This window comes from Cryptomeria japonica, chromosome 2 (assembly GCF_030272615.1).
Source record: "Cryptomeria japonica chromosome 2, Sugi_1.0, whole genome shotgun sequence".
In the NCBI taxonomy this organism is placed as follows: domain Eukaryota; kingdom Viridiplantae; phylum Streptophyta; class Pinopsida; order Cupressales; family Cupressaceae; genus Cryptomeria; species Cryptomeria japonica.
Window position 1 is genome coordinate 328,536,599 of NC_081406.1, and position 15,160 is coordinate 328,551,758.

Consider the following 15,160-nt stretch of genomic DNA (forward strand, 5'->3'; position numbering starts at 1 on the left):
AAAGTGAAAGTGACACTTGCAATTACAAAACTTGTTTTTACATGTAACTTGTCAAAACAAAATTACAAATACACAATTGAAACTATTCTATGTGTCCGAAGACATGACTCTAACTATATCATCCTTTGTTTTGAAAATCTTCATGCTGCTACAAGATACTCTATGATTGAGGTAAACGTCATCTTGAACTGGAACAAGAACTTGCACCTTTGATAGTCTTTGTGTCTTTAACCAGTGAACTCCAACCTTTCACATGCTTGGGGCAGTACTGACTTTTCAGGAGGGAAGTTCTTTGCAAGGTTGAAGTAAGAAGCCTTATTCTGTCTTGAAAGCATTCTATGCTCTCAACCATTCATGTCACTTATCCATCTCCTTGTGTGGCTTCGTCATGTGGTTGTTCTTTCTCCAATCTTGGAATCTGCTTGCAAAATAAGGCCCATGCCTTAATCCATTGATTTGGTAGGTCGTGTGTGCAAATAGGACTAACAAGGGAAGGGATAAATTGATGTAAAATGGGCTCACAAGTGAATTTCAGGTTCTGGAAATTGCATTACATGTATGGGAAAAACAAGAGCATTAACTTGCAATTGTGGAGAACAAACATGCAACTTCATATGTGTAATGGGTATCCACAAGTTTGCACTTGTAATTGGACTTTTAAGACTCGTTTTCAAGTGTTTTTTTAGTGCATTTTGGACCAATTTCGGGTTCTGGAAGGCTGACTACAAGTGAAGACACAACTGCAATCGGGTTTTAAAATTCCGACTACAAGTAGACTTTAAATGGGAAAAATGAATGAAGGAGTGAAATGAATGGATAAAATGGGGTTTTGACATGAGGGGAAAATGGAAAGAATGATACCAACCGGTAATGGCAAACTTGGAACATGGGAAAAACTCTTGTTTGCAATCAGATTTGTAAAACCTGAAATCAAATGAATGGGAAAAATTTGAAAGAGGGGAAAATCATGCAAATTTACAAATTGCATTCAAAGAACTTATCCATTTGGGAAGATCGCTTAGAAACTCGAATTCTTGCTTGGTCAAGATGCCCTTCAAAGAGATGAAATAGCTTTGAAAGAAACAATCAGCTCCTTAAGTAGAAGGCAAAATCAATAGGTTGGAACCCTTGTATGAACAAAGCAAACTCAGATTGAAACTTCATGCATAAAAAACGGCATGAAAGGAGGAACAAAAACGCCTTGGAATGATTTTGCAAACCCACACTTGGAAAGAGGAAGACAAAACGCCTTGCAATGGAGATCAAATTGCCCCAACACGTGCTGCAAAAAGGGCCATGAAGGGGAAAAACGTGGCTCCAAAACAGTAAAAACGCCTCCCAAATAGGAAAAAACGTGGCCCATTAACCAACAAAAAGATGAACAAGAAACATCACACCTCCATCATTCAATGCATTCCTCCATAAAAATTGGATTCAAACCATGAAAATCGGATTCAAAGGAACAAAAATGCAGGTCGGGTTCTTGAGAAGAAGAAACAAGTTAAAAATACTTGCAAAAGACATGTAATCAAGTTTTAAAAACCCTTTTACAGGTTTTAATTGTTTCACTTTTTCAACTCCTAAGGCAAATTCGGGTTTGTGAAAGGAAAGAACAAAAAGTCATGTCAAAATAACTTGTAATAGGGAAATAAAATCCCCTTTACAAGTTTAAAATAACTTTGACAAAAAGACTTGTAATAGGGAAATAAAATCCCTTTTACAAGTTTAAAAAGACTAAGACAATTAAAAGGACATAAAACATGTAATAGGGAAATAAAATCTCTATTACATCTAAAAATCACTTCAGTAGGAACTTTTAAAAGAAATTACAAGTTCTTTTCAAACTTATAATTTTAAATTCACTTGTAATTTGTCCAAAAAGTTCATACAACTTAAAAGACATTAAAAGCAAGGGAGAAATAAAAAGTAAGTTACAAGTAACAAGTTTTAAATAAAGTGCACTTGTAATTGTTTTAAAATTTCCCTACACTAAAACAAGAGAATTAAAACTTGCAATCAAAGGAAAATTTCCCACCAATTGTCAGGAAGAAAAAACTCGAAATTGAAGAAAAAACATAGCAAACGAACTCGAAACGCGATGAAATTTGAAACATGAATCGAGGATGGACCGAAGATGAGTCCAGTTCACCAAGGAGAAATTTTTTTGCCTCAAGCGTGCCTTAAGAGCAAAATCTTCAACCTGCAGTGACTGCTCTAAAACCCGAAATTGCACAAAAAGCTAGGAAAATGAAGACCAAAACTTGGACAATGATGGCAAAGACACCCCCCAATGATTTGACACTAAAAAATGTGAGTTTTGCACCTCATAAAACGTGCCTTGCAAACAAAAACAACACATTTAAACCAAAATTTTGTAAGGGTTGTCACATTTTTGAAAATTTAAAAATGAGGACAACATATTCATTGATCAATTTCCCCACACCAACCTAATTCAATGCCATAGAACACAGTGCAGTATCCTTCACCATCTCATGTGGTCCTCTGATCAATCCTTCATCCATCAATTGAAAGAGAAAAGAAGCAAATAAATTAATTCTAAATGAGTATCACAGAAAAAGGTTGTTAGTCTAAGTTAAGATCCTAATCAAGTACACAATTGGATTGGTGAATATTTATCCACAATTGTCCTCCTTCGCTCCCTTATAAATCTAGTTCAAAATGATTCTTTATGTTAAAACATAAACTATGCTTGAAGAAGCTTCAGTTTAGTGTCAAGCAAATCCTCATAAACTATGCATGATAAATTCCCAGTTAACTATATTTTCAAGACTGTAATCCAACAACAATGCATGAGGAAAATTGGTGATTATCTTCAAATGGAAGGTTTCCCACCAAAGATTTCCTGTGAGAAAGTAGGAAAATTACAAATACAGTCAAAGTTGTGTTGGTTGAAAATTTTGTACACCTGGGAAGATGCACAAAATTGTGGTTTCAACCATAGCATGTGAGTTAAAAACTCTCTTAAATTAAGGGAAGGCTCCCCCTTTTCTACTATTACTAACTAAACACTAATCTAACTTGGGTGAGACAACATCCTTTTCTCTTTTTTCAGAAAAGATGATATTCTTTTCTTTTCCTAGAAAAGAAATAGCAGTTAAGAAAATAAATACAGCAACATAAGGAACTTTAACAATAACAAGAATGCTTATACAAAAAGGAAGTGAAGTTTCCGTGAAAGCTCAAAGTCTTTCATCACTTTCCTGGGACGAGAAAATAGAAACAAAGCTCAAAGTCTTTACTTTCCACTATCCTATCTACCTTTCCAAAATGATTTAAACAAGAACAATGTATAGCATATAACAGCACAAAGTCTGCTAATATGGTGCACTTCTGAACTACTTCAAATGGGAACAACCACAAGCATAAAGTCTTGCAACTCTTCTCAGTTTTGAACACTTAACTACAATAATTTGACCCTTAATACTTGTAGCACAAAGTCTACAAGAAATCAGATCAAAGCTCCTTTCAACAACTCGGTTAGAACCTCAAGCAAATACAGAAAATATACCTCTATGACATAAGAACACAATGGATATAAGGGTAAGACTTAAACACAAAGTTTGAAACTCAAAGCCTTCTTGATATTACTTGAAAGAAAAATTTACAAGTATGAAGCACAAAGTCTTTATGACTATAAATTTTTGCACAGTTTTCTTGCTAGCTAAAAAGATAAAGATTACAAAGATCACCTCCTGTATATATAGGAGAGGGGCTGAGAGTAAAAAGTGGGAGAAGTCTAACTAACTGAGATTTTTTCCACAACTAACTATAACTAACAATGACTTATTCAAATTACAATCCTATTGCTAACCAGCTCGTAATTTGTTTACATGCAATTATAAGTTACAAGATTACAAGTGATAAAACTACTTGTAATTACAAGTTTGACATTACATGTAACTTGTCGAAAAGAAAACACATAAACAAAAATAAAATTTATGTGTCATGAGACACTTCTTATTCTTCTATATCCCTGGCCATGAAAGATTGAAATTTGCCAATTGATTTATGCAGCTCATCAAGATCTGAACCCGCTGTATTCCTTGCAACAGCAACAGTCTTGATGATAACATCGAAATACCTCATTGTTGCTGATCTATGTTCCTCAAGAACAATTTGCATCTTATCAAGAAAAACTTGGCAATTCAGAAACCAATGGATTGAAGCCACCGTAAACTGTTCTAACTCCAGTTCCTGACGAAGCTTTGACACCAACTCAAAAAGTATCAAATCTTTAGAGTAATTCTCCATCCTGACTTAAAATCTTACAAGGCATTTTCTCAAAATTAGAGATGACATCTTGCTCCATTTCAATACTCATTTCAAGAGTAACCTGTGCATCTTTAATAAGGTCCTTAAGCTTATCTTTCTTTGCCAAGAGCTCATTGTAACCCTAGACCAAAGAAGCCACTTAGTCCTGAGCATCATGCATCATTCCAACATGTGTTTGCCTTCCTAGCTCCACCCTAGTAAATCTGTAATCAGATAGATGCATTTCTTCTGATGGCTTATCAGTAAGAGGCTTTGCCACCTCAGCATATTTCATCTTATTGTTTTCCACAATCACTCGTGAAATTGTTTTTGCCTTCTTAGCAGCCCTTGGCTTAGGCTTCCTAAGTTGCTGAAAATCAAAGACATCAAGAAAAATCTAGCGAACTTGCATTTGTAACAACAACTATGGTTTGTGTAGAAACAGGCTCTGCCTGTACCACAGTTGTCATTCTAGGAGAAGCCTCAATCTGGACAGCGACAAGTGTTTTCTTAGACAGCAAATCATGGTAGGCTTTAGGCATGAACTTATCAAAACTTACCACAAAAGTATCAATTTTTGGAAGCGATACGCCGGATAAAATGGCATATGAAGGATTAACATCAAAATGCTTTCCAAGTTGCTATGAGAAGTATCTGCATCTAATGATGATACATTTATGCAGGCAGATGCACTCGACATAACAGGATCCACATGGACAGTAGAGAAAGAATCCACATCTGTGTCAATTGGAGACATAGGTACATCCAAAGACAATTGAGGAATGATTCTGTGAGGAGAATCTGAGTCCATGGTAGGAGGCGATCCTGCTTTATTCTCCTCATGTGCTTCATCTTTAGGGTCAATAACATGAGTCTGCACTTGAGGTTTTTGTTTTCCCTTCAATAACACCTTTTGTGAAGGAATAACTAAAGCTCTACTCACCCTTAGCTTGACCGTGGTGCCTGAGGAAGAAGCACCTTCTTTGGATTTAACCCTGACTTCGGACTTACGCCCAACTGGTCCTTCTGAATCACTTTCCGCCCCAACCTTGATCTTAATGGTTTTGACATTATTGTTCTTCAGCCAAGCATTGGTGTTGGCAAGGAAGGGCTGAAATCTATCAAAAATTGAGATACACTCCTTCTGCAACCATTGGGGAGATGGAAGAGGAGCCTCAACAACCCTTTGTTCTGTATACTCTGGGTCAAGAGTTTTCTCGTCATCTACCATTCCTTTTGGAATCTTGGTTAGATCCAGATCCACAATTTGCTCCAAGGTGAGCCTGTTGTAATCCATCTTCCTGACATCTTTTGTACGAAGATTAACCCACATATCCTCAAGGCGATGAACATGAGTGAAGGCTCTTGATTTTGTCCTTCATTCCTCGATAATCAAAATCCTTCCTTGCCTTGAACTTCTTCAACTTCATTTATTGAAGTTTTGTTTCCATCGCCTTGGCTCTCGCTGAAGTTATTAAGGAATGCTGGCCAATCTGCAATGGATTGTGAGAAGATAAGTTGATGCCTAGCTTATGATTGGCTAACTAGACTGCATGAACCATCATCAACTGCCTAGCCAACTCCATCAGAATGATCTTGTCAGTAGGATATCTGGCAAGCATGTATGGCTGATCTTCAAAACATCCAACCCTCATGTAGGTGAAAGTTGGAAACTGAAGAAATAAGCATCCATACTCATTCACCTTCTTTCAGGCTGCCTCGGACACTCTCTTGTTCTTAAGTGTTTTATCAAATAAACACATGAAATGACCGAAGAAGGCATTCTGCACCCTCCTGTAATGAATCCTACTAGGCCTCAAAGTAAGTTGCTCATAATATTTCCATACTAGTACCAACGACCTATCACCTTTGGTAGAAAGACCAGGAAATTGTCTACGTGACGCTGCTATGTACACTCAATAGGAATTCATGTAGAAGGTGAGGGTGGTGGAAACTTGAGACAGTTGCTTGCACGGGTAATCACTGATAACTTCACCCTAGAAGATATGAGACTGCCCTTTCCTCATGACTACAATGTATTTGTACATCTAGATTTCAAATACATTGGGCTATTTCAACCCCATTATTCTGCTAAGAAGTGTGATCATATCGCTGACTTCCTTGAAATCAGATTGATACAATTTGGGCCATCTTGAGAAACAAGTCCTGGGAGTTTTGAGCCATTTGGAGTTGATATGTCTTATGCAATCTGACCTCTCTTGGTTATGATGATCTAGAGCACTCTTCATTGAGATATCTACATATATAGGAGCAGCAAGAACCCCAAAGATCTTATCAATAGTCTCTGCATCCAACCTGATAATGATATTGCCATCATCATCCTTGATCATTTTGGATCCTCTGTCAAAATGAGCAGCACAGGCAAGGACAAATTTTGGCTCCAAGGCAGCCACTAGGAAAGTGGAAACCAAATGGATTTGGCTATTCAGGAGCAACTGCATGCCATGGCTTGGCGATCCCTCTACTCTTTCAAGAAACTGAGACATATCAACATGTCCGATCTCTATGTCCTTAATCTCATCCATAGAAGAGCTCACTTGAGAAGGAGAAATTTCATTCTAATATTTATCATACTTGTATTTCATTTTTTGTTGGTACGAGATGCCAGCTCTTCTATCATTGAACAAGAATCTGCAACACTGCAATGGAAACTCCAAAGGGTCAGGACATCTTCACAGGCTATTGGAGAAGCCATGATACCAAAGCTTGGAAAAACAATGCTCAACCTTAGACCTATCATGATATTTATCATGAAGAAAGGAAAAATGAATGGACAAGCTTGAGCAACGCATTATGGATAAGGCTTCGACAATGACAAGGGTGGAATTTCGGATCTTGTGGGGTAGACTGCAAGTGGAATGAACTCAGAATGTGCAAGGAGGAAAGCGTGAAGTCATGGAAAAGAGCTAAAACTTTTACATGCAATCGGGTCTTGGAGACCCGGATGCAAGTATGCGTAATTACCATTGAATGGTGTAATATCCCACTAATTTTTTTTTGTTTTTAAGCCAATAACAATTCAACCACAACAAGTAACCCGTTAAGGTTAGATGAATAAACCAAATAACTGAAAGGGAACCCTTCCACCTTTTGTTCACCGAGAGCCCAGACTGGGAGGGTGAGAGCATACGGTGTTCCGGGGATCGTCAGCAAATATAATCAAACTGAAAATTACAATGCATGGGCGGCAAGCCAGCCCCTTTTGCTTATCCAGCAGGATAGAAAACAACACTTGGCAGTAAACCGACCAAGGGAAAATTACAAGGAAATGAAGCTCAATCACTCTACTGCGTATTCCAGCGGGAGGACATTACATTAAACAATCACTCTACCGCATGTTTCAGCGGGAGGGCCATAGCATTGAACTTATCACTCGACCACTTATTTAGCAGGAGGACATTACATTAAACCATCACTCTACCGCATATTTCAGCGGGAGGACTATTTATCAAAGAAAACTGAATTACAAAACTGAGAAGGCGGCAAGCCAGCCTCTTCCACTTCTGCGGTGGGAATTACAAATAAAAGCAGATAGAATGGGATGCTCAGTACTACTGAAACAACCTTACAATATGGAGATGAGATGAGAAGATTAACCGCTGGTTTCTACACAATACTGTAATTTTCTGTTACACTGCTCTGCAGGCTGAAAGTACAGTTTCAGCAGCCCATGAAAACATGAAAATACTCATAACTCACTCAATTTTTACCCGACTGGATTCAAATCAAGCCCAATCCCACCGTACATCCAATACAATGACAACCAATCACAGCCACACCCCAAACAACCCTTTTTTTATTTTGCACGCATCCCAATGCAACCCAAAAAACCCACGCCTAGACTAGGAATTTCAATTTTGCATAACTAAATCAATACTCAAACAAACGTGCTAAAAACTTACAAACCTATTTGCCAGTGCTGGGAAGGAAGATAGGAATGATACCCATAACTGTCAGACGCTCCAACAGAGAGATGTGAGCAAAAATGTGTTTCAGCCACAGGCAAAACCAGCAAGTCCAGAATCGTTGCAACACCAAGATGTCTATGGCAAAGCTCTGAAAACGATAGAAGAATACAAGGCACAGCTAGGTACTGTATTTCAAGTACGAAACCGGGTAGCACTAGGGAAACACACTCCAAAGCCTCAAGTTCTGTCGCCAATCCGGCAGCATAACATTACAGATTTTCAAGATGATCCAAATGGGAACCCAAGCCTCATATTTATAACTTCATTCTTCAAATTCAAATGACATCCCTCCAAATTCCACGCTTGCATTTGAATTTCATTCCACTTACATGTGGACCCAAGTGTAGCGCCTATTCTCCTAAGTCAAAAGTCATGCCCAAGGAAAGGGAGGACCCACGTTAAACACTTAGGCACATATTAGTGATGCAAAGTGAAATAATATCCCTTCTAAAATATTTCTCATTCCATAAAACAATTGAATTTCGCCAAATTTAGGATTAAATAGGCATTAATCCCAAATTTAATAAACCAGTAGCCAATAAATAGATTAATTAAATATTAACCTTAGGATAAGGAAATAATATTTAATTATGTTGCAAATGTCTCCCGCACTGATTATTATCACCACCAAGATGAAACTGAGCCCGGACGACCACAGACTGCTGCAGAATTCAGAACCCTGTCTACTACCAAAAATAGAATTGTGCCACCCAGCCACTTACTAAAAATAGTAAGTCAAGAATTAATGCTCAGAAAAATATGATCATCGCATGCGGAGGCAAAGCAAGGAGGGCTCAGTAGGACAGTGGCACCAGAATGGTCATTCCCTGACTTACTAAAAATAGTAAGTCCTCGTTTCATCGATGCTAGACCCTGATTATTCATTCCACCTAGCCTACGGGTCTCAGGAATAGGCTAATGGACCACAGAAAGAGCATCACTGAGAAGGGGACATTACAAATGGGGAGGATGAATTTGCAACTAGTAGCTCGAGATCCGAAATGCATCTTGCAAGCTAGGGAAGTATGACATTGAGCTTGCAATCATGGCCCAAAGACCCGATTACAAGCATGCAAGGCATGATGAGGAAAAACTTAACATTTTGTACTTGAAGTCGGGTCTTGGAGACCCGAATGCAAGTGAACATGTCTTGCATACGAATGAAAGTGGAAAGCTTGCAATCGATTTTAAAGATGCATATTACACATGAATATGAGAAGAAAGGCAATAGATGGAGGACTTGCAATCAGGTCTTGGAGGCCCGATTACAAGTATACAAAAGAAAGTTGATAGGCAAATGTGAGCTTGCAATCGGGTCCAAGTGAACAAATCTACTTGAAAAGTGCAACAAGGGGAAAACATGAAGTTCCCATGTAATCGATAGCAAAAGAGGAAATACGAGCTTGCAATCAAGTCTCTAGGACTCGATTGCAAGTGATCAAACTTGCAATGTAGGAAGCAACGGAAACCGACATATGTAAGCTTGCAGTCGGGTTACCAAGAATCGATTGCAAGTCAACAAACTCACAAGGGATGCCACAACACTTGAAATCAGGCCTTGGTAACCCGACTACAAGCGCAATGTAATGCAACACAAAGGAAAGTCGTGCTTGCCATTCATCTCTAATAGTCAACAATACATGCATTTGAATAACAGCAAAAAATGAAGGGAAAGGCCCAATCCCTACGCCAAAACAAAGAGGAAAAAGAATGGAACTAAATCAACAAACAAAAACAAGAAGCACTTACCTCGGATTGAAACCTTGAAGAAACCAAAGGAAAAACGCTCAGGTCTTGTCGCAGCTCCAAACCAAAAGAGTTGAAAAATGATTCAAGACCTCCACGCAAGAGCTCTAATAGGCAAAATAGGAAGAACACTCCTATTTTGAAACAACAACTCAAAGACACCTCCTCCAAAATTGCAGAGCAAAGGAGGCAAGAGAAGAAAGCGAATTGGGTTCTTGAAAACTCGATGCAAGCATATGCAATACTTAATATTTGATAGAGATATCAAATACTTGTAATCGGGCTCTAAAACCCCAATTACAAGTTAGTGATTGCAAATAGAAAGAAAGCCTTTTTATAAATCGGGCTTTTGACCCTCAATTGCAAGTCTTTTATAGCTTTATAAATAATGAATCAATTTGTAATCGGGCTCTAAACCCCCAATTACAAGTTAGTTGTGACACAGCATTAGCCGAATTTTATGTATGAAATTCGAAATTCGTCAAATTCCAAAAAAATATTAAAAATTCATTCTAATTCGGCCCAAAGTTCATATGGAACAAAGCTAGGGCTTTTTAAATTGGAACATATTCAGCCGTCTAACACGTAGACTGGAGGAATAAGCATGAATCTTGGGTGGAAACGAATAAGGTGGTCTCCTCACACGGTGTTGGAACCAAGATTTTTGTCCTCGCTGACCTGCTGAAAGGCACTACGAACGATGGTATGATTGCACCAGACGCTGTCAATCTAATGAAAACCGCAACAAAAAAAATGTCCAAGGAGATTTTCGCAACCCAAACGCGATGTATAGCTGAAGATATATTAAATAACAAATATATTATAAGCTCACAGGAAACTCTATCGGTATCTTAAAATGTATTTATTATTTAATACATAATATTTGATGTATTTATTATGTATATATTAATAAGTTAAAAATTAAATTTTTAAACACATTTAAATTATAATGTTTTTAAAATTTATTGTAACGTACTAGAAAAAATTCATTATATGGTTTAATTTTTAATAATTTTAATATAATATATGTAAGATATTTATATTAGTTTTTAAATTTGATATAATATTATTTTATTTTAATAGATAATAAACTTTATCATTTTATTTCAAATCTATTTTATTTTATTATATTATTTCAAAATCAATTTTAAAATGTTTAAATTATTTTTAACAATTTAATGAAATTATTATTTATATATTTAAAAATTCAAATTTATATAGGCAAATTTTATGTCGAATTTTTTACCCGTGCTAAACTTCATCTGAATTTTATTGTTGCCGAATTCGAATTGGAATTCGAACCTTGTGACTTAGCAAGTTAGTGAATATACTTGCAATACATTAAAAAAATCCTATTACATGCAATACTAATCCCAAAACCCGAAATTGCACAGAAACGGGGAAAAAAGACAACCAAAAATTAAAACAAATATGACAAGAACATTTACACATGACTAGAAGCATACATTAGAAAAGACTTTGCTTCGTAAAACGCATCTTAGAGATGAAAACTATGAATTTTAAGGGAAAATTCATAGGGGATGTCTTATATTTGAATTTTCAAAAATGAGAACAACAAGTTGTACAACATTAATCCCAACCAGATCCTCACAAGGTGTTTGCTGCAAGACTAGAGGAGTATCTTTTCAAGAAGCACATAAAGATGCTCTCAGAGATTATCTAGATCAGCATATTACAATACAGATGGGTGTCCTAGGAAGATGTTGTGGCCAACAATTTTCTTGCATATAAAGTAATGGGTGAAGAACCTGTGAAAATCACCACCAAGCAGGGATACTCTTGCGGTGAGATTTCATGTTCTTGCATCCTACAAAGCCTAAGTAGTGATGTGATGAATAAGGGTTGGACTTTACAAGTCCCTTAAAAAACCAATACCAAAGAAGGATGATCTAAGGGTACACCATAGTTTCTAGAGAGTGCATGATCAAATCAACAGAGGCCCGAGCCTTGCCCGATACTTCAGCAATAAGTTAAGGCTTAGACAAAGAAGAAATTAACAAACTTTAAATAAATTTTCTCTGGAAACATCATTCTTTCAAAACTCTTCTACTTACATTCATGTACTTTGAGACTTCACAAGTTCTTAACGTCCCAAAGAGAAGTGCAAAACAACATATGCATGTATTTTTTATAAGCCTTGGGAAATTGAAGAAAAAAATCATACCATTCAAAGGTGCTGGAAGAACTTCTGGAAAATCAAAACGGCTAAACTGTCCAGGTTTGTTTGGCATAGCAAAGATCATAGAATGCTCCTTCCATTGCAGTCTATCATCAATCCCAAGCTCTCCAAACAAACTTTGCACATTAGGATAAGCTCCAACTGGATCACAACCATAGAGGAGATGATTAAACAAATTTTAAAAAGTAACAAGACAAGATGTTCATCTGTAAACTAAAAGCATTTCCTTTCTTAAGAATTCTTTTTGAGTATTTGGACCTAATATAATACAGAGAGAATATGCTTTGACATGAATGGGAGTTGAGACCTTTTAACAACATCAAAGATTCTTTCATAAGTAAAAATGTCACTAAGAATCACTATGACGAATACTGTACAGGTCATATTGTGATTATTGATATGCCAAAATTTGTGACAACTTAACCATAATGTACACTTAAATATTCCATATATGAACATCACTAGACAATTACAGTTACTAACATAATATTTAACTCAATAAGCATTCAAATACTTCATATTCCTTATTTATCCCAAGCAATTAGTTTATTCTTGTGAAAATTTGAATGACCTATGGGTAAAATCAAGCGTTGTAACTAGAAATTTTCATAATTCAGTTGCTAACAGCACATATTAATCAATTTTTAAGTAGATTCTTGTAAATTTCATGTGCTTAAGATCACCAGAGTGACGTTATTATTGACAAATCTTGTATAAACCAAATACCCATGCAAAAAAAATTAATGTTTAAAAGCCAAGCTTGGAAAAGAGACATACTGCAATCCTCAACAGATTCATAAGATTTCACCAGGATCCACCTAGCTGCATTCCTTCTCTACTCACAAATTCAATATATTGACACTAACAAAATTTGGACATAGACAATAATTCATTAATTTATGCTATGATAATCTGTCAACCAATGGCATGAATTGTAATACAATTTCATCCTCTATTTATAATAATAAGAAAAAGGAGATAATAAAATTTCCCTAGTTGAACTTCAAGAGAGGCAACTAGGAGAACATACATGCAAAAGGATACACAAAAATACTACCAGTGTGATAATGAAAACTAACTCTAGTCTGACTTAGGTTATGGATATTCATGGATTCATTCACAACTACATCTTATTTTAATTAAAATGAAAGTAGACAAGGAGAAATGAAATAAATTGCACATCGATGGTCAAGAAGTCCATGCATGCAAGCTCTGGTGGGGAATCCAACAATTTGTCAAAAGGAAAATGAGATCACAAGGAATATCTTGACTCTCAATGGAAGAAGCATTATATGTTGTATCCTCCACAACTAACTCCAAGGAACCTGCATGCATGGGCCAAGAATAATTGGTATATGTGTGAAGAATATGAGATGCGCACTCAACCAATAGGATACTTAAGTGTTATCTTTGCCAATAAAACAATAGCAACAGAATTTCTGGAGGGACATATTTCTTTCAAAATGTTGACCCTTTCATGAAACATTGGCACCAAGCCTTTTAATATTACAAAGGAATTGTCATAAACAGCACTTTACAAATTCAAAATGGTACAGCATCGAGATCCAATCCATATCATGGTAAAGGTTTCATAAATCATGCAAGAATTCGAGTGAAACACTTCCTAGAAGTATCATTTTATTGAAGGCTGGAGAATCAAGGTGGCTCTAACCACCAGATAATGAGTGCAAAATTTTTAGATGTCAAGATTGTCACAAGTATGGTCATCCTAGTATGGGAAATCCCACATGCACAATGAGTTCAACTCCCAAAAGGCAAAGGGTGAATTCCAGATGGTCATTAGCAATTTGTGAATCTCAAAGAGAAAACTTGCAATCAAGAACAAAGAGGGAAAAACATCAAGAAAAGCCAATTTGGCAAGCAAGGGAGAAAAAGGTTGGGATTGGGATGATTTCACTCCAAAAACTTGATACAATGATCTAGGAATCCCAATTGAGAGTGAATAATTGATGGCTAGGTAAGATTTTCTAGAAGAAATAGAATATTTACTTAATGAACCCCTATCGCATGACAAGGAATTGAAGAGTGGAACCAGAAATCATCAGGCCTAGGAAGACATGTTCACAATCAAGGAGATGGAAAATCAAGAGGATGGAGTGACTTGTAGAAGAATAGCAAGCCACTTAGGATCAATAACGTTCAAAGGCTTAATACAGCAATCATAGAATGTAAGAAGATTGTTTACAATGGACTCATAAAAGAGTCAAAGAATGTATGCATGATATTATCTAAAAGAAAACCATAGCAGATCTTGCTTCTGGAAGTCAGTCTTACGTGGAAGCTAGCTTGGCGGGGGGTACCCAAATTGCAACTTAGAAGCTTTAGATCCATTTGTTGGAATGTTGCTTTCAACAACAAACCTTCTACTTTTTTAAAGGAAAATTGTTTTCAACTACAAGATTAATTGCTATCATGAATGAAATAGAAGGCTATCAGCAATTAATTATACAAATCTTTTGGGCTGTATAATTCAGCAACCTTCTAATGCAAAAGCATCCAGGTCCATGGGCAATCCTATGTCACCAAAAACATTAGTAGGTTGTGTTTTCAGTTTTCTTCAGTTTTGGTTTGTATGTTGTTTGGTAGCTTCATGTCAACTTGCTTTCTCAGGAATGCTATAAGAAGAATGCAACTTTATTATATGTTTCAATCCACTTGTAGTTGTGCTAGAGAATACCTATAGGTTGCTTTGAGCCTAATTCAATTTTCTACATGTCCATTTCATGTGTTTCTTAAGCTGCTACATAAAGGCGACAGGAACTATGTATTTTATGCCAGAGGACCTTTCTATTAGTGCAACAAGAAGACTATGTGGTTTAAAGCATAATGCCATGATGATGACTTATTTCTCAAAACTATAAGAGGAAACTTAATGCATAAAAAGCTGCTATAGATATTAATGTTGAAGTTGTATATGGTGCTGATAAGATGA

The 15,160-nt window shown here is 36.5% G+C and overlaps 1 protein-coding gene across 1 annotated transcript in view; it reads right to left on the minus strand.

Annotated features, from left to right (window-relative positions):
* The window catches only part of LOC131033854 (15-cis-phytoene desaturase, chloroplastic/chromoplastic), a 297,259-nt gene that overhangs the window by 197,963 nt on the left and 84,136 nt on the right, over positions 1 to 15,160 (minus strand). The window contains exon 5 of the mRNA XM_057965148.2: positions 12,193 to 12,348. Coding sequence (XP_057821131.2) covers positions 12,193 to 12,348 — 156 coding nt within the window. The remainder of the gene's footprint in view (positions 1 to 12,192; positions 12,349 to 15,160) is intronic.